This window comes from Bos javanicus, chromosome 1, assembly GCF_032452875.1.
Source record: "Bos javanicus breed banteng chromosome 1, ARS-OSU_banteng_1.0, whole genome shotgun sequence".
Classification (NCBI taxonomy): Eukaryota; Metazoa; Chordata; class Mammalia; order Artiodactyla; family Bovidae; genus Bos; species Bos javanicus.
The window spans coordinates 45,707,243-45,731,593 of NC_083868.1; the positions used below are offsets into that span (position 1 = coordinate 45,707,243).

At 37.8% G+C, this 24,351-nt stretch overlaps 1 protein-coding gene across 50 annotated transcripts in view; it reads right to left on the reverse strand.

The window, feature by feature from the left end:
- Positions 1–24,351, reverse strand: part of ABI3BP (ABI family member 3 binding protein) — a 293,260-nt gene that overhangs the window by 209,868 nt on the left and 59,041 nt on the right. For all 50 annotated transcript variants that reach the window (XM_061426547.1, XM_061426450.1, XM_061426423.1 and 47 more), the window contains exon 2: positions 2,656–2,835. In XM_061426547.1, the coding sequence (XP_061282531.1) occupies positions 2,656–2,835 (180 nt within the window). The remainder of the gene's footprint in view (positions 1–2,655; positions 2,836–24,351) is intronic.

A 24,351-nucleotide genomic window follows, 5' to 3' on the forward strand; every position in this document is an offset into this window, starting at 1 on the left:
CTTTTCACTTCTCTTCTTTTCACAGCTATTCGTAAGGCCTCCTCAGACAGCCATTTTTCCTTTTTGCCTTTCTTTTTCTTGGGATGGTATTGATCCCTGTCTCCTGTACAATATCATTATCAAATATCTTGAAAATCAATAAAAATAACTAATGCATTCTTACTGATAATAAAATAAACAACAGTATAATTGGTCAACACTGCAGATTTCCAAGCATCAATATATTACAATGAGAATTTATCTTGTATTTCCTAAACACTGTATATGGAAAGTGAAAAAGTAAATAAAAGAAAATTCTTCTTTAATATAGAATTTCAGTTAAAAAATGCAAAAAGAATGATAGAATTAGATTCTTTCTAAAATGTACAAATTGCCATTTTACAACCTCTGTATAAAATAATGGATCTGGGCCGTGACCATCAATAGATGTTAAAACCATTAAGTGAAAAATTTGATGAATTTTATAACGGCAGGGTCAGGCTGAGGTCACCTAAACATAACAAACAGTATTAACATTACTAAGTATGACACCAGCCATTATATACCTCTTTTGTGAGTTGTTAGGAAATAATACCACCTATAAAGTATTCTTTCCTGAAAATGCTTAACCCAAATCTAATACAGCCTCCAAATCAAAATAGCTTTCACAGGAAATAGCAGGATAGAGGAACCAGTTCAAAAATACATGGAAGCAGCCAGGTAAATACAGAATGTGGACCAGAATATATAATCAAATTTCTCCAGCAAATCAATGACATTTAAAGAGAGAAGGGAGAGAGGACTGACTTATGATATGGTAACAGTCAACCCTAACATGTAAACCATGTAGGATCCTGATTAAAAAAAGAAACAGCTCAAAGAGGGCATTTTTAAAGATGACCAGAGAAATTTAAATATGGATTAGGCATAAAACAATATAATGGGATTATTGTTATAATATGATAAAAGTAAGACATTACTAAAAATATTTTTATCTGTTAGAGATGCATACTGAAGTGCTTAAAGACTATACAAATATACTATCTAGCTATGGTTTAAAATACCTATATGAGCAAATATGAGGACTACATGGAAAGAGATGATGAGCAAAAGAGTGACAATATTCAAGTTGCAGCATTATACACAAGAGTCATTATAGGTTTCTTTCTTCTTATATCTTTGAATTTTTTCATAATAAGAAGTTTTAAACTTTGGCAAAACTAATACAATATTGTAAAGTTTAAAAATAAAATAAAATAAATGAAAAAAAGAAAAAAAAAAGTTTTAAGAGTTGAAACAAATAAAAGGGTACCTATTCCACCTGACCATCCCTCATTAGTGAATCAATAAAAGCTTGATATATTTGTGCTAGAAATTTTCTTTATAGTTTTCTACATATATTTTTCATTAGCAATCTGACTTCTGTCACTTTAAGATAGGATGCCTTCTGCCTCATAAGGAAAGGATGTTCATTATTAACAAAATTTTCAATCTATATAACCAAGGATAAAAATTATGATAAATAAAATGTTACTTCTAATGTTCAATAAATAAAGGACAGTGTATCTATTTGTGTAGGGATACATGTATAGCTCCCAGACACTTTTTATATTAATAGTAAAGAGTGGGTATGTTGAAGGAATATTTGCAAATTTTTAAATTCCTTATGGTTTATATGATCAAGACTAATGTTTTTACACTTGTCAAAGTGTCTAATTCTCAAATTTGGGGGGTAACAAACTGATGTGTTTGCTTTTAATGTGCCCATCTTGTGTAAAATTTAGCATAGGCATTTATAACTAATAATGTTACTCTCTTGCCTGATTTTAAAGTACAAGAGAGACTTATCTATGAGAACCTCTCTGTGAGAAAGAGCTGTAGGGCAAAAGTGATTCATCTTTAACTTTGCTGCATATATGCACAAATATTAGATCTGGTATATAGTAGTTCATGTTACAGGATTAAACTTCAAAGTTTATGGAAAAGCTATTTAGCAATAATTGTAGCAGTAGAGCAAAATACAAACCTAATCTTAGTCTGTTCAGGAAGACTTTGACAGCATTCTAAGCTGAGGATTTCTTTTTTTTTTTTTTTTAATTATCCTTTAAAATGTTTTATTTGCAAATCTGGAGAAGGCTGGACATGCTCACATCCTCAAATTACATTTAATGTGATTAAAATATTTTTAAAGATTTAAAATTTTATAACACAAATATACGCTTTAACCTTTTGTCTGAAATACTCTAAAGTTTAATGTAATATTAATGCTTTGTCTTTTCTTTTTAAAGGTAGTTTGTCATGCAGAGACACCCAGAAAGCTGAAGTTGATATTTTCTACCAGAAGAAAGTAAAGACACAGCAGGAAGGAAAATTAATCCACATAAACAAGCTATGTTACAGAGATTTAAGCCCAGTTATTTTAACTATTTTTTCCCTATCCAAGCTTAGTTATATGGTCAGGAATTGTATAATGGCAATGATTATTTCTGCAGTATTACATACTTTTTGATGTAAAGAATTGTGCTACGGGTTACAAGAATTTTGATGTTTTGTATTTATGTCATTTGGTTCAGCTGAGGATATAGAAAAAAAAAATGATGCTTCAGGATTTATGTACCATGTAACACGCATTACCTGTTACCTCTTCTTCCTATGCCTGAAACCCAAACATCTTACCGACTATGGCCTCAGTGTATTTCCCTTCGGCAGGAAGAGGGAAGTACTGGTTTGGTGATAAGTTACTGCCATATCCCAGGAGAAAACCTTCCAGTTTTACATTAGGACTTGGACGCAGGAACTTCAAGAAGATGGAGTCACTTGTGGTATTGATGTGGACCTTCAGGTTTGGCCTTTTACCTAGAGATGGGAATGAAAATATCGGTGGCTGTTACTTTACCTCTTTAGCATCCCAAGACAAATTTGGAGCAAAGGTTAGTGGTGAGAGGCCTTGTTACTGGAAAGCATGATATCTAGCGACTAAGGATAACAGCACATCCACCTAAATAGCTAAAACACAGGTAATTTTGAGACCAAAATAAACAGACAATAACATATAAAGCAGTCTAGAATACAAAGTGGGCTTCCCTGGTGGCTCAGTCGGTAAAGAATCTGCCTGCAATGCTGGAGACCAGGGTTTGATCCCTGGGTTGGGAAGATCCCCTGGAGGAGGAAATGGCAACCCCCTCCAGTTTTCTTGCCTGGAGAATCCTATGGACAGAGGAACCTGGCGGGCAGCAGTCCATGGGGTCACAATAGTCGTACATGACTGACTAAACCACCACCACCAGAATACCAAGTACTGTCTGGTAAAAAGGATCTGAAATTTCTTACTGGTAAATTAAATTACCACACTTTGAAACCCCCAGCCCCTCAGTGCTGGTCTCTAGCCATAACCCCATAGGACTTAGTGATTAATAGAGTTGGAAAGGGAGGGAGGTGCATAAGTTTTGGTTTAGGAGTAACTGAGACGGTGGAGTAGATTTTCTAAAAGGAGCAGGGTAGAGAGAAAAGATGACTAGTTCTGTTTGGAGATTGCTGGGTCAGTGAGACAACTCCATGGAAATGTCCAACAGTAAGGTGACTAAAAGTGATGCTCAGAAAGCGGGCCCAGATCCTTCTGAGTGTCATTAGTTTATAAATGATCACTGGATGAACTTCCCTAGAGAGACAGCAGAGTAAGGAGGGAAATCCCATGTTTTCAAGGCAGTAATATTATTATTTTTGAACTACTAAGCAACAGGGACAGACAGTCATACTAAACAAACGTCTTGACCAAACAGTAAGGAAACAGCACTGTGTCTTGTCTTTGGGGCCAGAAGAAGCTGGGTTCAAACCACTTCTGCCACATACTGTCCATGGTGCCTCTGGCTGATCACTAACCTGTGCTTGTCTTGTTTCCTGATTTATAAATTATGGATAATGGATAATGATGTCTACTTTGACAGATTGCTGACAAAGGTTAGTGCAAATGGCACTATCTTAAAGCTGATACACAGTAATTGGTCAATAATTGGTTACTTAATCAGGTCCATCCAAAACCCTTTAGTCACAGTTTAGAAATCCTAAGAAAGGCATTGTTAGGTTTTTGTAAGTTCACGTCAAATAAATTTGGCAACAAAACTCAACCTGAACTGTTATGAAGCCACATAGTCCTTCTTTAATCTCACTGTACAGTCAGTGTGATATAAAACAAACATTGTTGTTTTACAACCATACATTAGTTTCTGCTGTATTACAATGTGAATCAGTTATACACAGACATACCCACACTTTTTAGATTCCCTCCCCACTTAGGTCCCCTCAGAGCATGCAGTAGAGTTCCTTGTGCTACACAGTAGGTTCTCATTAGTTATCTATTTTATATATAGTAGTGTGTATAGGTCAATTCCAGTCTCCCAATTCATCCCACCCTCCCTTTCCCTCTTGGCAACTATATGTTTGTTTTCCACATCTGTGTCTCTGCTTCTGCTTTGCAAATAAGTTCATCTGTACTATTTTTCTAGGTTCTAATTGTAGAAATTTTAATCCTATAATTAAATGTGCTTAATTAAAGGGTGCTGATCAAGACCCCACCGAAGAGGTTACTTAATACATGGTCTAGGCATCCTAGTACAATACCAAAATCCAAAGATTTTTCTGAATTCCAAAGTATGTCTGACTGAGAATTTTAGATGAGAGATTGTGGACCTCAATTATTTTCTTTCATTATTTCACTGGGATTTTACATTTTTAAAATACTTTACCTATTGGGAAGACTGTATTTACTTACCTAATAATTCACAGTCCATTTCTCATTAATCAAAGGCTTGTATGTATAGCAGTCAGCAGTCTAAATACCATGGATTTCCTGAATCTATCACACTAAATTTACATTACTCCACTCAAAAATCATCCTGAGCCACCCCAATATAGCCACACAGAAGCCTTCCTTCAGGCCTCTGAAGAAATAAAAACAGCTCCCTCTTGGAGACCGACCAGGCGGTGGGAACCACTCTTACTTCAGTAGCTGGTACTACTATATCCAGGCATGTGTCTAGTACTTTGTACTTCACCAAAATTTGATGAAATTTCTACAGTTTCTTGGTTCTCTGATTGCTATTCCTACATTTGCAGCAAAATTGAAACCCAGAGATACTGAGTGGTTTATCCAAAAGTCTGAGGAAGACCATCCCCAGCTCACCTCATCCAGTTCTCTTACCACACACGTGACAGGGTGGCCACACCTCCATCACTCAGCTGGTTAAGTGCAGGGTCAAAACCACATCTTAGGTTCTCACTAGGCTGGATTTTCTGCTCTCAGTTGTGTGTTTTTTTTTTTTTTAAATTTATTTTTAATTGAAGGAAAACTGCTTTACAGTATTGTGTTGGTTTCTGCCAAATACCAACATGAATCAACCACAGGTATACCTATGTCCCCTCCCTCTTGAATCTCCCTCCCACCTCCCTCCCAATCCCACCCCTCTAGGTTGTTACAGAGCCCCAATTTGAGTTCCCTGAGTCATACAGCAAATTCCCAATGGAATATTATATATTCCCAATATAATAATGTATGCTTCCATGCTCTCATTTTTGCTAAGAATTTTATCATGACTCAGTTGCGTACAAAGTAGCTAATCCCCATACTGTAATGTTCAAATGGATGCTAACTGCTAATGTTTTCTCCTAACTTCACAAGATTTTGACAAGTTGATATAGATAGATAGATAATCTCACATGTATAACACAGATTTTGGCCAAGCCAATTTTCCCCATCTTAGTTATATGCGTAGATGAACTCTACAGTTGTCCATCTTGCTCAGTGAAATGGAACAAATCTAAATCAAGCACATACTCTGCTACCTTGTAAGGTTATCATGTCTCATGATAAATCAAAAAGCCAGCTGGCCTGTTTCCAACACCTTGTTGGGAAGAAGAGATTAGGAATCTTTATGTACTTTGGCTGCACTCTTGTTAGGCTAAGAGCCAAGAGTCACAACATCATCACATTAGACCTTTGCTCACAGATGTACCATGTTATTCCTCCCCTTGGGAAGTGGGAAGGATGGCTGCCCCAAATGAGAAAAAAGGAAGGCTGTAAACAGAATTACTAACAAAAGTGGAAATGTTATTGCTTCCTCTGCACAGCATTTTCATAACTCCAGTCTTTCTCCCTTTTGCTAATAATTCATGTCAATAAATACATCAACACCATGTAACTTTTAAAGTTAATTGGCATTTATCTAACTTACTTTCTCCAAAATTCCAACTCATACTACACTCTAGAGCTAAACTTTTAAAGCTCCTGAGAAAGAAAAAAGCACACAAACAAATCTATTCTGAAAACAGCACCACAAACTTCATATTTTGAGACTCTCTTCCCAGTTCTTTATGGGAACTAGGAACTCAAATTCCTTCATTATCTTGCTATATATGAATACAGTCTTTAAAAAAATTTTTTTATTGAAGTATAGTTGATTTACAATGTTGTGTTAGTTTCAAGTATACAGCAAAATGAATCAGTTATACATAGAGATATGTACACTCTTTTTAGATTCTTTTTTCCATATAGGTCATGATAGTGTATTGAGTAGAATTGAGTAGGTCATTATTATCTGTTCCTTCTCAAAATCTCTCATTTGTCTTTGCCTAGTATAAATCTTCTCATATTCTTCAATGCATACAACACCTTGGCCCTACAGCTATGCTCACATTGTCACCCAGCATGGATTCTCCAAACACCCCATTTTCTCACTCAGTTATGACCCCATTGACCCTTTTAGAGCTCAACAAAATGGTTAAGCAATATTTTGTCCTTTTCATCTGAATAATTTTCTTAAGTGTCCCTTCAAATGAATGTTTGGACTAATATTTGAGTTTACATGCTTAAAAAATTTCCCTGGTATTTTAGGTAATTCTCAGTGCATCCTATAATAATTTTTAACCTTTGATAAATTTATCTTCACTCTGCATAACTCTGGCTTAAAGCTTTGGAACACTAGTCATGTAATAACTTTTATCTTTCAAAAGTTAGCATGAAGAGCTCAGGTGAATGATATAAATAGAGATAATAATAATAAAAAGTACAACATGATACAAGCTCAACTAAGAAAACAGTCATAGTTCAGTTCAGTTCAGTTCAGTCGCTCAGTCGTGTCCGACTCTTTGCAACCCCATGAATCGCAGCACGCCAGGCCTCCCTGTCCATCACCAACCCCCAGAGTTCACCCAGACTCACGTCCATCGAGTCAGTGATGCCATCCAGCCATCTCATCCTCTGCCATCCCCTTCTCCTCCTGCCCCCAATCCCTCCCAGCATCAGAGTCTTTTCCAATGAATCAACTCTTCGCATTCATAAATGGCATATATATTGCCCAGGAATACAGAGAAATGAGTACTGTAAGAACATTTTATTGCATCTTAAATGAGAAACAAAACATATACTAATTAAGAGTGAGATAAAATGAAGAATGTGAGCGTTTCAGGAAAGCAATACTAGAATGGCTGGAAGAGAAAAAGATTGCATGTTGGCAAAGTAGAACTTTTGGATCTATGACAGCTGTTTCTAATCCTCCACAACACCCTAGGGTATCTCTATGTATTCCAAATGGGGTTGTGAAATTCTAAAAGAAAAAGAATGCCTTTCAAAACAGAATTAATCCCCTTTTAGTTTTTAAAAGATATACATGCCCTGTGGCATTAAACACAGGAAGGAAGGTAGTGAAATGAGAAAATCAGACAAAAGATAGAGCGCTACAAGTTCATAGAACCCTCTGGATCAACCAGGAGACAGGCTGCTCTTGCCGTAAGCACAAGTGCTAAGCAAGCATTTAATGTTGACCCCAGAATTCTGAGTGGCTGTGGCCAGTTTATGCACATGGACAGCATCAGATGGTCAATACCAAAACCAGATTGATTATGTTCTTTGTAGCCAAAGATGGAGAAGCTCTGTACAGTCAGCAAAAGAAAGACCAGGAGCTGACCATGAAAAATCATGATCTGAGGATCATGAACTCCTTATTGCAAAATTCAGACTTAAATTAAACAAAGTAGGGAAAACTGCTAGACCATTCAGGTATGACCTAAATCAAATCCCTTATAATCATACAGTGGAAGTGAGAAATAGATTCAAAGGATGAGATCTGATGGACAGAGTGCCTGAAGAACTATGGACTAAGGTTCCTGACGTTGTACATGAGGCAGTGATCAAGACCATCCCCAAGAAAAAGAAATGCAAAAAGGCAAAATGGTTGTCTGAGGAGACCTAATAAATAGCTGAGAAAAGAAGAGAAGCTAAAGGCAAAGGAGAAAAGTAAAAATACATCCATTTGAATGCAGAGTTCCAAAGATTGGCAAGGAGAGATAAGAAAGCCTTCCTCAGTGATCAATGCAAAGAAATAGAGGAAAACAGTAGAATGGGAAAGACTAGAGATTTCTTTAAGAAAATTAGAGATACGAAGGGAAGATTTCATGCAAAGATGGGCACAATAAAGGACAGAAATGGTATGGACCTAACAGAAGCAGACAGTAAGAAGAGGTGGCAAGAATACACAGAAGAACTATTCAAAAAAGACCTTTATGACCCAGATAAACATGATGGTGTGACTACTCACCTAGAGCCAGACATCCTGGAATGCAAAGACAAGTGGGCCTTAGGAAGCATCACTACGAACAAAGCTACGGGAGGTGATGGGATTTCAGCTGAGCTATTTTAAATCCTAAAAGACGATGTTATGAAAGTGCTGCACTCAATGTACCAGCAAATCTGGAAAACTCAGCAGTGGCCACAGGACTGGAAAAGATCAGTTTTCATTCCAATCCCAAAGAAAGGCAATGCCAAAGAATGTTCAAACTATCACACAGTTGCACTCATCTCACACACTAGCAAAATAATGCTCAAAATTCTCCAAGCCAGGCTTCAACAGTATGTGAACTGTGAACTTCCAGATGTTCGAGGCTAGATTTAGAAAAGGCAGAGGAACCAGAGATTAAATTGCTAACATTTGTTGGATCATTGAAAAAGCAAGAGAGTTTCAGAAAAACATCTATTTTGCTTTATTGACTATACCAAAGCCTTGACTGTGGATCACAACAAACTGTGGAAAATTCTGAAAGAGATGAGAATACCAGACCACCTGACCTGCCTCCTGAGAAATGTGTATGCAGGTCAAGAAGCAACAGTTAGAACTGGACATGGAACAATAGACTGGTTCCTAATTGGGCAAGAAGTAGATCAAGGCTGTATGTAGTCACCCTGTTTATTTAACTTATATGCAGAGTACATCATGCAAAATGCCAGGCTGGATGAAGCACAAGCTGAAATCACGATTGCTGGGAGAAATATCAATAACCTCAGATATGCAGATAACACCACCCTTATGAGAGAAAGCGAAGAACTAAAGAGCCTCTTGATGAAAGTGAAAGAGGAGAGTGAAAAGTTGGCTTAAAACTCAACATTCAGAAAACTAAGATCATGGGATCTGGTCCCATCACTTCATGGCAAGAAGATGGGGAAACAATAGAAATAGCCCGACTTTATTTTCTTGGACTCCAAAATCACTGCAGATGGTGACTGCAGCCATGAAATTAAAAGATGCTTGCTCTTTGGAAGAAAAGCTATGACCAAACTAGACAGCATATTAAAAAGCAGAGTCATTACTTTACCAGCAAAGGTCCATATAGTCAAAGCTATGGTTTTTTCAGTAGTCATGTACAGATGTGAGAATTGGACTATAAAGAAAGAAAGCTGAGCACTGAAGCACTGATGCTTTTGAACTGTGGTGGATACACAGACAATAAGGAGCACAAGAAAGGAGCTCCAAGGAGATCCAACAAGTCAATCCTGAAGGAAATCAGTCCTGAATACTCATTGGAAGGACTGATGCTGAAGCTGAAACTCTAATACTTTGGCCACCTGATGTGAAGAACCAACTCATTGGAAAAGACCCTGATGCTGGGAAAGATTGATGGCAGGAGGAGAAGGGGATGACTGAGGATGAGATGGTTGGATGGCATCACTGATGTTATGGACATGAGTTTGAGTAGGTTCCAGGAGTTGGTGATGGACAGGGAAATCTGGCATGCTGCTGTACAAACCTCCTTCAAAGAGGTTTCAAAGAGTCAGATACGACTGACCGACTGAACTAAACTGTGGCCGGTTTCAATAAAACTCTGTAAAGAAACATAGCCCAAACATAACATGCTTAGGTAAGCCAGCTAAAGTGCCATGGATAACTAGTCACTGATCTGTGAGAAAGGAGTTACCATCACAACCTATTCAGTAGGAGGAATTCTTTCATGTCTACTCTCTCTTCATGTTATCTTAACACTTTCAAAAAAATTTTAGAATGTGGTATATATTGTTTATATGAAGTTGGTCAAGTTGATAAAATCATTTCAAGAGAAAAACTTCGAAATACAAAAGTTATCTTCTCATCTAAGAAGTTTCTATTAGTGTAGCAGCAATAAATGCCACAGCCACCAGCTCTCGATGTTGTAAAGTACTAAATAACAAGTTTGGGAATAATCAGATTAGAATTTATTTCCACAAGATATTAAGTAAAAGAATAGCTATAGTAATGATGTTAGTAAAATAATGACTAAGTTGTTTCAGGATTAAAATAACAAACCATATTTCTTACAGCATGTTCTTTCTTTGCACGCATTCTATTGACACTGCCAACCCGTATACTTTCTCAGTCACTTACTTTGTTGTACAAAGTCAAATTTTCTAAGACATCAAAATCATTAAGTCAATTCTCATCGGTTCAGATATGACATATAGATTAAAAAACTGATAAAATGGACTTGGCCAAATTTTAGTTTTGAACTTTAAAAGGACTAACAAGAAAAAGAAAAAGCTAATTGCAGATTGGCAGAAAATATTTGCAATACATTTACCTAATAAAGGACTTGTATCCAGAATATTTAGAAGAATTCTTTCTACTCAATAAGAAAACAGAGTGTTTAAGAATAAATGGCAGAAGGTTTGAATACATCCCTCACTAAAGGAGATATATGATAAACGACAAGCACATGAAAAGGTAACAACATCAGGGTTGTCTGATGTTTCCAGAAAGGGGTCAAATAGTAAACATTGTAGGCTTTGCAGGCTAGATATTCTCTACTGCAGCTATTCAACTCTATCATCGTACTACTAGAGCACCTATAGATGTTATGGAAACAAATAGACATACTTGTGTTCCCATTAAATTGTATTTGTAAAAAAATAGGCAGTTGGCTGGATTTGATCCCTTGGTCATAGTTTACCAACTCCTGGTCAACACCCTTAATCTTCAGGAAAATGCAAGTTCAAACCACCATGAGACACCATATACGTAAAAGTGGCAAACATGAAGACTGCACGTAACAAGCGTTACGCAGAGTTTGGAGCAACTGGAACTGTCTGAGCAACATTCTGAGTGTGAACATCAAATATTTCATAAAGTTTCACTGCTTGTGAAAGCTCTTGGTTGGTTACCAAATAACCCATCAATTTCATTCCTAGGTATTTACCAGGAGGAATGAAAATATAAGTTTATGCAAAGACTTGTGTGCAGATATTCAAAGCAACACCAAAATGGAAACAACCCAAATGTCCATCACATTTTGACAAGCTAAACAAGTTGGATAAGTTGTATGGATAAGCTAAACAGTTATAGCTTATCCATACAATAGGATATGACTGAGCAATAGAACAGCATTTCAAGATGGTTGAATCTCTCTGGCCTACCATTATGTCACTGTAGAGTGAGCCAAATCTTCCTCATCTTTGTAACCACCTTATACAGACTCTCCTGACGGGAGGTCCTTCAAGCATCTTGCCATTTACAGCACTGATGAAAGTACTTTTAATGATGCTTAATATAATTATTCAGCATTCAACAAATGGTACATATATAAAATCAGCAAGTCCTTTTCAGGCATTACTATGTTCCAAGAACTGAAAATTATAAGTTTCAAATGTATTCGATGTTCTTCTTAGTTAGCTTGCAAGTGAAACATTCCAATGTCCTTATGGTCAGAGAAGCTAATTAAGGAGCTATCAAGATGTCACATCTCAAGTTTATGTATTAAACAGGGCAAGTTACTATCTGAAAACATATTCAAAAGATTCCCCCCAAGTCATAGCTGATGGCATAATTTGTGTTTAATTGAACTACAATGCTAACTTATACTAACCATAATTTTAACATGGGACTTGGTGTCATAACTCTTTGTGACCCCATGGACTATGGCCCACCAGGCTCCTCTGTCCATGGAATTCTCCAAGCAAGAATACTGGAGTGGGTAGCCATTCTTTTCTCCAGGGGATATTCCTGCCCCACAGATCAAACCCAGGTCTCCTGCATTGCAGTAGACTTTTTACTGTCTGAGTCACCAGGGAAGCCCAATAATTGAATATTTACTTTAATTCTTAGGCAGTGAAAAAGGTATCACATAACAATGGTGCTCAAATGACTCTTATCTATCTTGGTACCATGATCCAAGGAAAGATATTAGAAGAAGAAAGAAAACCATATGGAATTACATTAATTTTCCTGTGATAGCCACAAGGTTAAAGGAGTAGCCAAGGCAATTAGTTGTCTTCAGTTGTTTCTGATCTTCCATAGAAATAAGTAGTCTGTAGTCTATAACCTTCAGATGGTTCAGTCTACAACCATCTGAAAGCCAGTGATCTGACTAGAAATGTTGGCAAAAAAAGCATGGCAACTTCAGTTAAATGTTTTAAGGATAATGAAGATTGCTGCTGCTGCTGCTAAGTCACTTCAGTCGTGTCTGACTCTGTGCGACCCCATAGACAGCAGCCCACCAGGCTCCCCGTCCCTGGGATTCTCCAGGCAAGAACACTGGAGTGGGTTGCCATTTCCTTCTCCAATGCATGAAAGTGAAAAGTGAAAGTGAAGTCGCTCAGTCGTGTCCGACTCCTAGCGACCCCATGGACTGCAGCCCACCAGGCTGCTCCGTCCATGGGATTTTCCAGGCAAGAGTACTGGAGTGGGGTGCCATTGCCTTCTCTGTAATGAAGATTAAAGTTGCTATAAATCAAATGAACTTCCCAGGTGGTGCAGTGGTAAAGAATCTGACGGCAATGCGGGAGACCTGGGTTCGATCCCTGGGTCAGGAAGATCCCCTTAAGTAGGAAATGGCACTCCACTCCAAAATTCTTGCCTGGAAAATTCCATGCACAGAGGAGCCTGGTGGGCTACAGTCCATGGGGTTGCAGAGTCAGGCGGGACTGAACACACATTCATTATTCAAATAATATTGGGTGCTTTAAAAACTACTTCTACAAGTACTGTAATAGCAAGACACTTGAAAAACCTTCCATCAGAAAAAAAAAAAGTCTGTGCAAGGTGGCAATGGAGATCAGGAAAACCCAGGCCTATTCTGCAGTGCATGATGGCATGCCAGGCAAGATAGGTAGAAGGAATTAAATTGCTTTGGTGGTGATGGTGGTGGTAGTGGTGTGTGTATACAGAATTATAATTTAAAGCACTCAGAATAATACTAGACAAATCCTTTGAAATTTTCAGATTCTTATCTTTCTACTATTAACCCTGTATATCTCATGGTATCCTGGCTCTCTGGATCTCCAGATTGGAATTCTTCCTCAAAATCCCACAGATTTTCTATTACTCCTGTCCCAACTTTTTAGCAAGGCCCAATAAAGGCTTTTTGAGAAGTTGCAAACGGCGAGTGTGCAGTAAACACAGAGGAGCTCTACAGCACGTTCTCCAGAAACAGGGATGCCACTGACAGTTGTCTAAGTCGTGCTTTGCAAAAGTCTAAATGGCACCATTCGAACTATCGTCCTTTATGGCCCTCTATCAGTCCCTGGGTCTGGAAGATCCCCTGGAGAAGGAAATGGCTCCCCACTCCAGTATTTTCACTGGAGAATTCCATAGACAGAGGAGCCTGGCAGGCTACAGTCCACGGGGTCACAAAGACTTGGACATGACTGAGCGACTAACACTTTCCCTTTCATAGCAGCCACATTCACAAAGGTCATGCAAAAATAGCTGTGATTTACAAAAATGGGCAATTTGATAAGGATAACAGGTTGAAATTCCCTAATCTCTTCCCGTTTGCATCAAGCTGCTCTCACCCACCTCAGTCTTCTTACTTCATGCCTTCGGTTTTTATCTTCCCTGCCTTCTGAAGGGCTTTGAGTAGTGGGTTACCTGTAAGGAGGACAGGGACTCAGCTACAAACACTTTGAACGTTGTGTACCCTAATTTACAAATGAAATTAGTTCACCAAATATGTACAATTCAGATGATGCCTCAGGGATCTAAATGAGAACACGAGAGGAAAAGAGATTCTGGGCATTTAGGAAATGATGAACTAACATTGTTTAGTCTCTAAGTTGAAAGTCTCTAAGTTGTGTCTAACTTTTTGTGGCCCCATGGACTATAGCCCACCAGGCACCTCTATCCCTGAGATTTCTCAGGCAAGGATACCGGTCTAGGTCACCATTTTCTTCTCCAGCAGATCTTCCCGACCAAGGGATCGAACCCGTGTCTCCTGCATTGACAAGTGGATTCTTTACTTCTGAACCACCAGGGAAGCACAATAAATTCATAGCACACAGCTTTAGAGACGAACAGAAGGCATTCCTTCTTGTGTTTTTTACAATATAAGAAAAAATACATATGAAAGCACCCTGTGTCCATCAACAGATGGATGGTTAAAGATGTAGCACACATATACATTGGAATATTACTCAGACATAAAAAAGAACAAAATAATGTTATTTGCAGAAACACAGATAGAGTTGGAGTGCATTATGCTAAGTTAAATAAGTCAGAAAGACAAATACTGATGATATCACTTATATGTGAAATCTTAAAAGTACAACAAACTGGTAAATATAACAAAAGAGCAGTAGACTTGCAGATACAGGGAACAAATTAGTGGTTACGAGTGAGGGGAGGAAAGCAGGGAGGGGCAATAGATGGGTAGGGAATTGAGAGGTACAAACCATTCGATATAAAATAAGCCACAAGGACATATTGTATAACACAGGGACTATAGCAAGTAGTGTATAATAGCTATAAATGCAATATAACCTTTGAAAGCTGTGAATCACTATATTGTACACCTGTAACTTATATAATGTTATGCATCAACTGTATTTCAATAAAATATATAAAAATATAAGAATATATAAGAAAACATCTGAAAAAATCCTGGTTTATATGTATATATAAAGCAAGATTTTTATAAATCTAAGGGAAAATGGCATTTTTTAAAAAGTGCAAGAAAAAAATTTTAATTAAAGTCCCATAAGCCACATGGACAGCTGTCAAAACCAGGGACTTAGGGGCTTTAGATAAACTCATGATTTGACTTTACACGTACAGGATCAATGTTAGCAAGAAACTTGCAGCAGAGCATCCCGTGATCTCTGCTCCAGCTCTAGCAGAGCAGCCTGTTCACTCCTATGTGTTGAGATGAGGCTGCTGGCTGGAGGACATGTGCCCACAGGCAACAGGTGCCCTCAGAGTTCAGGCAATAAAAAGTCCAGCTCACCTGGAAAGCTCCCTTGATAAGCCATTCTCAAAGGATTCCCAGACAGCTAACTCTCCCCAGGTGTAAGCTAGTTAACTTTTTATTAGGCATTATGGTCATCAAGTATACAGAGGATGTTTGCTACTGAATTCAGAAAGAAATGCCATTTTGCCAAAATCTGAAGGGGAAAACGTTTTCTTCCTAATGGGGCACTTTGTGTCTGTTTGCCCAGCTGTCTGCGTAAGTGATTTCCATTTCAGCTAAAACAACCACAGTTTCCACCTTGGTCAGAATTCCCAGCGCACTGATTCCTCAGGCCAATACTTCACCGTCTGGTGACTTTGGATGACTAAATGAGACAGACTGAGCCTGCCAATGTTGACATTTCAGCACCCCTTGGCAGGGCTAATGGTTTTACCAAAGGAGCAAAAATTTCATTACCTACTTTGTAACCCAATCAACAACCCAGCAGGAAAATTACTTTTCATAGACTACCATCTAATTCAAGAACCTCTCATACTTAAGAAGAAATCTTATCCTGAGACATACACAGTTGTCCCTTGCACACAGTCCCTTGGTCTAATTCTCCCAAAATTAGTCTTTAAAGTCTGAAGCATGCTGAATTTTCTTTTTTTCAGGGGGTGGGTGGGAGTAGCAACTATAAGCAATCAATGGCCCTGTATTTGCCATAAGGGAAGGGCAGCAGTGACATGGTTCATTTCAAACAACTACAAATTCTTAATAAAATCAATATTTGCTTTGGGGAATCTGGGGAAATAAGTATTTTCACTCATCTGCTTTTCATTTTATCCATTCACTTATGACAAGGTGCTAGGCTTTAGTGACACCAATTCAAACATGACTTGTCTGATCACAAAAACTGTGCATTCTAGTAAATTAGGCACATAAATACATCAACTACTTCAGTGCAGTGTGATTAGAACAATTTGTTCAACGCATCTACAGTGCAGTGGCTCTAGATACGTTGGAAGGGGTGGACCGAGAGAATATATAACAGAAGTGCTCCTTTTGTTGTTAAACTAGTTACAAAAATAGTTTTTATGCCATGTTGTTGTTGTTCAGTTACTAAGTCATGACTGACTGTAACCCCGTGGACTGCAGCACATCAGGCTCCTCTGTCCTTCATTATCTCCCAGAGTGTGCTCAAACTCATATCCATTGAGTTGGTGATGCTGTCTAACTGTCTCATCCTATATCATCCCCTTCTCTTGCCTTCAATCTTTCCCAGCATCAGGGGCTTTTCCAATGAATGGGCTCTTCACATCAGGTAGCCAGAGTGTTGGAGCTTTTGGTTCAGCATCAGTCCTTCCAATGTATATTCAGGACTGATTTCCTTGAGGATTGACAAGTCTCATCTCCTTGCAGTCCAAGGGACTCTCAAGAGTCTTCTCCAGTACCACAATCTGAAAGCATGAATTCTTTAGTGCTCAGCATTCTTTATGGTCCAGCTCACACACCTGTACATGACTACTGGAAAAACCATAGTTTGACTATATGGATCTTTCATACCATGAGGATATGCCAAATGCAGGTAAGAAAGTAAATCTCAAAACCTATTTTGTAATATTTTTTTCTGTACTGCTTTAAACAACTGCTGCTGCTGCTGCTGCTGCTGCTAAGTCGCTTCAGTCGCGTCTGACTCTGTGCAACCCCACAGATGGCAGCCCACCAGGCTCCCCGTCCCTGGGATTCTTCAGGCAAGAACACTGGAGTGGGTTGCCATTTCCTTCTCCAATGCATGAAAGTGAAAAGTGAGAGTGAAGTCGTTCAGTCATGTCTGACTCTTCTCGACCCCATGGACTGCAGCCCACTAGGCTCCTCCATCCAGGGGATTTTCCAGGCAAGAGTACTGGAGTGGGGTGCCATTGCCGTCTCCGCTTTAAACAACTAGTAGAATCTTAATCATTATTTTTAATACATGCTAAAAAAAAAAAAGAAATGGAACAGGTTAAGGGACTTAACAAAACTCATTCCTTATTTTTTTTTTTCTTTTTCTGCTTGATTTTCATGAAAATCCTGAAGGTGATTTTCTTGCTATTTAAAATTATGAGTGATAACAATAGGTCGTCTGATGGAAAAAAGGATAGGCTCCATGGCAGGGTTCTTTAAGAGGGACCCCTCAATTAGAGCATCAGTATCACCAGGGAACTTGTTCTAAGTACAAATTCTCAGACTCCAATGAACATCTCTTGAATCAGAAACTTGGGAGCAGGGCAGTAACCCGTATCTCAACAAGCTGTTTGGGTAATTCTGACGCATACTCAAGTTTCAGAACCACTGTTTATGTTGTTGTTTAGTCTCTAAATTGTGTCCAACTCTTGGAACTCCTTGGACTGTAGCCTGCCAGGTTTCTCTGTCCACCGGTTTTCCCAGGCAAGAACACTGGAATGGGTTGCCATTTCCTTTACCATTCATTATTCTTTGCAAATTCTGTGCATCAAAATGAAAGTTAATGGGCTCAGTGTCTTTTGAAAGAGATAGCAGATATGCAGTACAGTGTGGAGGAAAAAGGACCTCACCCACAATGTTAAACTTCCTGTCATGAGAATTGTATGTATATTTTGGTCTTTGAGAAAAACTCTTCAAAGTATCGTTTTTGGGGATTATAATTTCTAATATACAAAAGGTAAAATACTTTTAAATGTTAAGAAAAAACATCAATTCCATGTCTTTAAATCTTACTAATATTTAGAGACTTAAAATGTTAACTCATCTTTGCTGCTATGATAAAAATTTCAAACATAAGAAAAACTGTAAGAATTGTGCAGTGCACATCTATAGAGCCACCACTAAGAGTCAATGATCAAAGTCCTACTGCACTTGTTTGACCACATGTTTTTCCATCCCTCCATACTTTCACCCATCCATCAATCCATCTAACTTTTCAATGAATTTCAAAGTAAGTATTACTTCAATATGTGTCCTCCTAAACACTTCAATATGCATATCATTAACTACAATTTGATATTTATGTTTTTCTTTTGAGATAAAATTTACATGCAAATGAAATACATAAATCTTAACTGTGTATAAGATTTCTTTTCAAATGCCATCATACACACACACACACACACACACACACACACACAGACATATATATATATAAGCCAAACATGTATTGAGATTTAGAATGTTCTTCAACCCAGAAAGTTTCTTCACATCCCTTGTCAGCCCATTCCCACCCCATCTGCCTAGAAACAATTATTGTTCCTATTTTTACTCCACAGATTAGTTCTGCCTATTCTAGACTTCAGTTAAATAGAATCATACAATATGTACTCTTTCATTTAAGGCTTGTTGCACTCATGAAATATTTTGGAGATTTATCTGTTTCGTTTCATGTATCACTAATTTTTGTTGCTGTTATTTCCACTAAGTAGTATTCAGATAATTATTAAAATCAACATTTTAATATCTTTTAGTGTTTTCGCAAAGTATGAACCTCTCTTGATTTACTGATTTTTGTAAAAGATGGTTATATTGTAATACAATTTTCTCTGAGAACAAGGATAACTTTTATATATATATATATATATATATATATATGTATATATATATTTCCTTTCCAGATATTTCTATTATGCTATTTACTAGGTTAAACAAAACAAAACAAAAAACTAGAATCTCTCCTATTTACAATAGACACTCAATCATATGACTTAGGGCTTCCCTGATAGCTCAGTTGGTAAAGAATCCACCTGCAATGCAGGAGACCCCAGTTAGATTCCTGGGTTGGGAAGAGCTGCTGGAGAGGGGACAGGCTGGCCACTCCAGTATTCTTGGGCTTCCCTTGTGGCTCAGCTGGTAAAGAATCCACCTGCAGTGTGGGAGACCTGGGTTTGATCCCTGGATAGGGAAGATCCCCTAGAGAAGGGAAAGGCTACCTGCTTCAGTATTCTGGCCTGGAGAATTCCCTGGAGAGCACCAGGCCAAGTGAGCCACTTTTGACAATATTGGCTTTCTTATGTCTAAGAGGTATTTTCACCTAGAAGAAACTAGATAAATTTAAACATGTGTCATAAGGAAAAATTAAGTGCTTTTCCTGACAATCTCAAAATAATTGAGTATCAAAAAATAGAAAAAAATAGAAAACCTGTCATTCTAATAATATTCTATTTGGCCTATTTTTCCAAAAGGACCAATATTTCTTATTCTTTTTGTTTCTCAATAACTCTGATATGAGCACACAGTGAATTCTACTGACTAAGGAGAAGAGTAATGGAATCAAAGTGCTTCTTTATAGGACAAAGCAAAAAATGTATAATTCTACCAGTGCTATAAGAAATACCACACACACAAGATTATATAGCTCTAGTTAAAACATTGCTTGAGGGAGCAAATAAGAAATAGTTCTCATGAAAGTTAAAATTTTGTCATCTCATAAAATACCAGAAAGCAGTAACAAAACTTTCCTATGTATTTCTGGCATTCATTCATTTATGCAAAATATCACAAATAAAAACATAAGATGGACATGGAACAAATGGTTTCACCCACCATCTCTGTTTAGACATTTAGAATCTATATGAATTGTTACTGCAGACGGTGACTGCAGCCATGAAATTAAAAGACGCTTGCTCCTTGGAAGGAAAGCTATGACCAACCTAAATAGCATATTAAAAAGCAGAAATATTACTTTGCCAACAAAGGTCTGTATAGTCAAAGATATGATTTTTCCAGTAGTCATGTATGGATGTGAGAGTTGGACCATAAAGAAAGCTGAGCGCTGAAGAATTTATACTTTTGAACTGTGGTATTGGAGAAGACTCTTGAGAGTCCCTTGGACTGCAAGGAGATCCAACTAGTCAATCCTAAATTAAATCAGTCCTGAGTTTTCATTGAAAGGACTGATGTGTTGGCCACCTGATGAGAAGAACTGATTCATTAGAAAAGACCCTGATGCTGGGAAGGCTGAAGGCAGGAGGAAAAGGGGATGACAGAGGATGAGATGGTTGGATGGCACCACTGACTCAATGGACATGAGTTTGCACAAGCTCCAGGATTTGGCGATGGACAGGGAAGTGTGCCACAGTCCATGGGGTCACAAAGAGTTGGACACGACTGTGCAACTGAGCTGAACTGAACTGAATAAACACCCAATGCTGATCATATACAACTGAATATCTTCATATCTCACATAAATGAGAAAATAAACTAACTTATAAAAATGTTATCCTAATAATTTCCAGATAATATTTCCTTTTCACAACTCTAAAATTGTACCTCAAATTTTAAATACAGAATAAATATTTTCATAGGCATATGCAAAGAATGTGTGTAAATGTCATATATAATTTTTTAACAGCTTTTGTTAGGCATAATCACATGCCATAAAATTCACCTATTTTAAGAACACAGTTTATAAACTTATATTTAAACTTCTGGAATTTAATGAATCTATCACAATTGAGCCTGAGAACATTTTCATCCCTCTAAAATATTTTCCTGTATTCATTTGTAGCCAATTCCTGCTTCCTCCCTTTGTTCCAGGCAATCACTGATCTGCTTTCTGCTTTTCTGGTAATTGAATATAAATGTGATTTTTGGTGTCTGGCTTCTTTCACTCAGTGTAATGTTTGTGAGATTCAGCCATCCGTGTTGTATCACTGGTTCTTTCCTTTTAATTGTTGGATGGAATTTCATCTTATGGATAACATTTCATTTATTCATTTCTTCAGTTGACGAATATTTGGATTGTTTCCAGTTTTGATTATTATGAATAATGCTGCCATTCTGAATAATGCTACAAGTCCTTGTATGGACATATGTTTTTATTTTTCTTGGGTGAATACCTAGGAGTAAAATAGCTGGGTAATATGGTAACTTGATCTTTAATTTTTTAAGAAACTGCCAAACTTTTTCTTTTTTTCAGCTTTCATTTAATTGAAGTACAGTTGATGTACAATATTATATGTTATATGTGAACAACATAATGATCCACAATTTTTAAGTTATACTCCATTTATAATTATTATAAGATATTGGCTATATTCACTGTGTTGTACAAAACATTATTGTAGCTTATTTTATACACTGTAATTTGTATCTCTTAATCCCCTACCCCATATTGCCTTTCCTAGCATCCCTCTCCCCACTGGTAACTACCAGTTTATTCTTTAAATCTGTGAGTCTGCTTTTTTTTCATTATTATATTACTTTTCAAGATTATGAATATTACTCTTACTTGAGGACCATGCCAAACTGAAAACATCCAGAAAATGAGCTATACTGTTATATCACTACCACTAAATATATATTGGTGGTGGTTTAGTCACTAAGCTTTGTCCAACTCGTTGAGACCCCATGGACTGTAGCCCACCAGGCTCCTCTGTCCATGGGATTCTCCAGGCAAGAATACTGGGTGGGTTGCCATTTCCTTCTCCAGGGGAATCTTCCCAACCCAGGAATTGAATCCAGGTCTCCTGCATTGCTGGCAGATTCTTTACCAACTGAACTACAAGAATAAAATTAATAATTTTAAACCCTGAGATTCTTGTTTAGTCATTAGTGAAGACCACTCATCTTGTTACAATAATTAGCTTAAAATATAGTAACTCCAATTGCTATTAGGCCAGCAAATTTGGAAAACTCAGCAGTGGCCACAGGACTGGAAAAGGTCAGTTTTCATTTCAGTTCCAAAGAAAGGCAATGCCAAAGAATGCTCAAACTACCACACAATTGCACTCATCTCACACGTTAGTAAAGTAATGCTCAAAATTCTCCAAGCCAGGCTTCAACAGTACATGAACCGAGAACTTCCAGATGTTCAAGTTGGATTTAGAAAAGGCAGAGGAACCAGAGATCAAATTACCAACATCCGTTGGATCATCGAAAAAGCAAGAAAGTTCCAGAAAAACATCTGCTTTTGCCTTATTGACTATGCCAAAGCCTTTAACTGTATAGATCACAACAAACTGTGGAAAATTCTTCAAGAGATGGGAATACCAGACCACCTGACCTGCCTCCTGAGAAATCTGAATTGCAGGTCAAGAAGCAACAGTTAGAACTGGACATGGAACAACAGACTGGTTCCAAATTGGGAAAGGAGTATGTCAAGCCTGTATATTGTCACCCTGCTTATTTAGCTTATATGCAGAGTACATAATGCAAAATGCTGGGCTGGATGAAGCACAAGCTGGAATCAAGATTTCTGAGAGAAATATCAATTACCTCAGATACAGAGATGACACCACCCTTTTGGCAGAAAGCAAAGAAGAACTAAAGAGCCTCTTGCTGAAAGTGAAAGAGGAGAGTGAAAAAGTTGGCTTAAAACTCAACATTCAGAAAACTAAGATCATGACATCTGGTCCCATGACTTCATGGCAAATAGATGGGGAAACACTGGAAACAATGAGAGACTTTATTTTGGGTGACACCAAAATCACTGCAGATGGTGACTGCAGCCATGAAATTAAAACATGCTTGCTTCTTGGAAGAAAAGCTATGACCAAACTGGACAGCATATTAAAAAGCGGAGACATTGCTTTACCAACAAAGGTCCATATAGTCAAATCTATGGTTTTGCCAATAGTCATGTATGGATGTGAGAGTTGTACTGTAACAAAAGCTGAGTGCTGAAGAATTGATGCTTTTGAACTGTGGTGTTGAAGAAGACTCTTGAGAGTCCCTTGGACTGCAAGGAGATCCAACCAGTCAATTGTACAGGAAATCAGTCCTGAATATTCATTGGAAGGACCGATGCTGAAGCTGAAACTCCAATACTTTGGTCACCTAATATGAAAAACTGACTCACTGGAAAAGATCCTGATGCTGGGAAAAATTGAAGGTGGGAGGAGAAGGGGACAACTGAGGATGAGTTGGTTGGATGGCATCACCAACCCAATGGACATGAGTTTGAGTAGGCTCTGGGAGTTGGTGATGGACAGGGAAGCCTGGCGTGCTGCAGTCCATGGGGTCACAAAGAGTCAGACATGACTGAGTGACTGAACTGACTGACTGAACTCCAATTTATCCATAATGCAAAATGAGCTTTCTGTGAAACAATAAAATGATCATTGACATTCTTAGCAATGATTATGATACAGAATAAATTATCATGTTTTTGACTCAATCTCCAGTCATTTCAGGTTGCAGAATATTTTAAACTATACTAATTATGTGAACACTTGTTTACCAGAGAATGAGCCAGTTCTGGAGAGGTTAACTTGACTATTACTTTTACCTAAAATTGGGGCTTGTCAGGTAGCTCGTAAAGAATCCACCTGCAATACAGAAGACCCCAGTTCAATTCCTGGGTACACAGGTTCCCCTGAAGAAGGGATAGGCTACCCACTCCAGTATTCTTGGTCTTCCCTGGTGGCTCACACATTAGAGAATCTGCCTGCAGTGAGGGAGACCTGGGTTTGAACTCTGGGTTGGGAAGATCCCCTGGAGGAGGGCACGGCAAACCATTCCAGTATTCTTGCCTGGAGAATCCCCATGGACAGAGGAGCCTGGTGGGCTGCAGTCCATGGGGTCCCAGAGTCACACATGACTGAGCGACTAAGTACAACACAGCATACCTTAAATTAAACTCAAATTTGATACAAACTTTGGCCTTGTGAGCCAAATGATTTAGTTGGGTTCTTCTGTGTAAACAAAACAAATGGCTTATCTATAGAGACTTGGGAATTATTGCTATTTTAATAATATTTTTCATTGTTTCTTTTTCAATGAATTAAAATTCAAACAGAATTAAACATTTTTGAATGCCTAAAATATTTTTCGATATTGAGGATATTGAAATTTCTCATGTGTATGTATCTCATTATTAACTTCTCAGATGTTTTGTGACTAATGTAGCATTTGAACTTTTCTAGGTGAGGAAAAGAAAACCAAAATAGCTTGGTTCATTGCCTACTG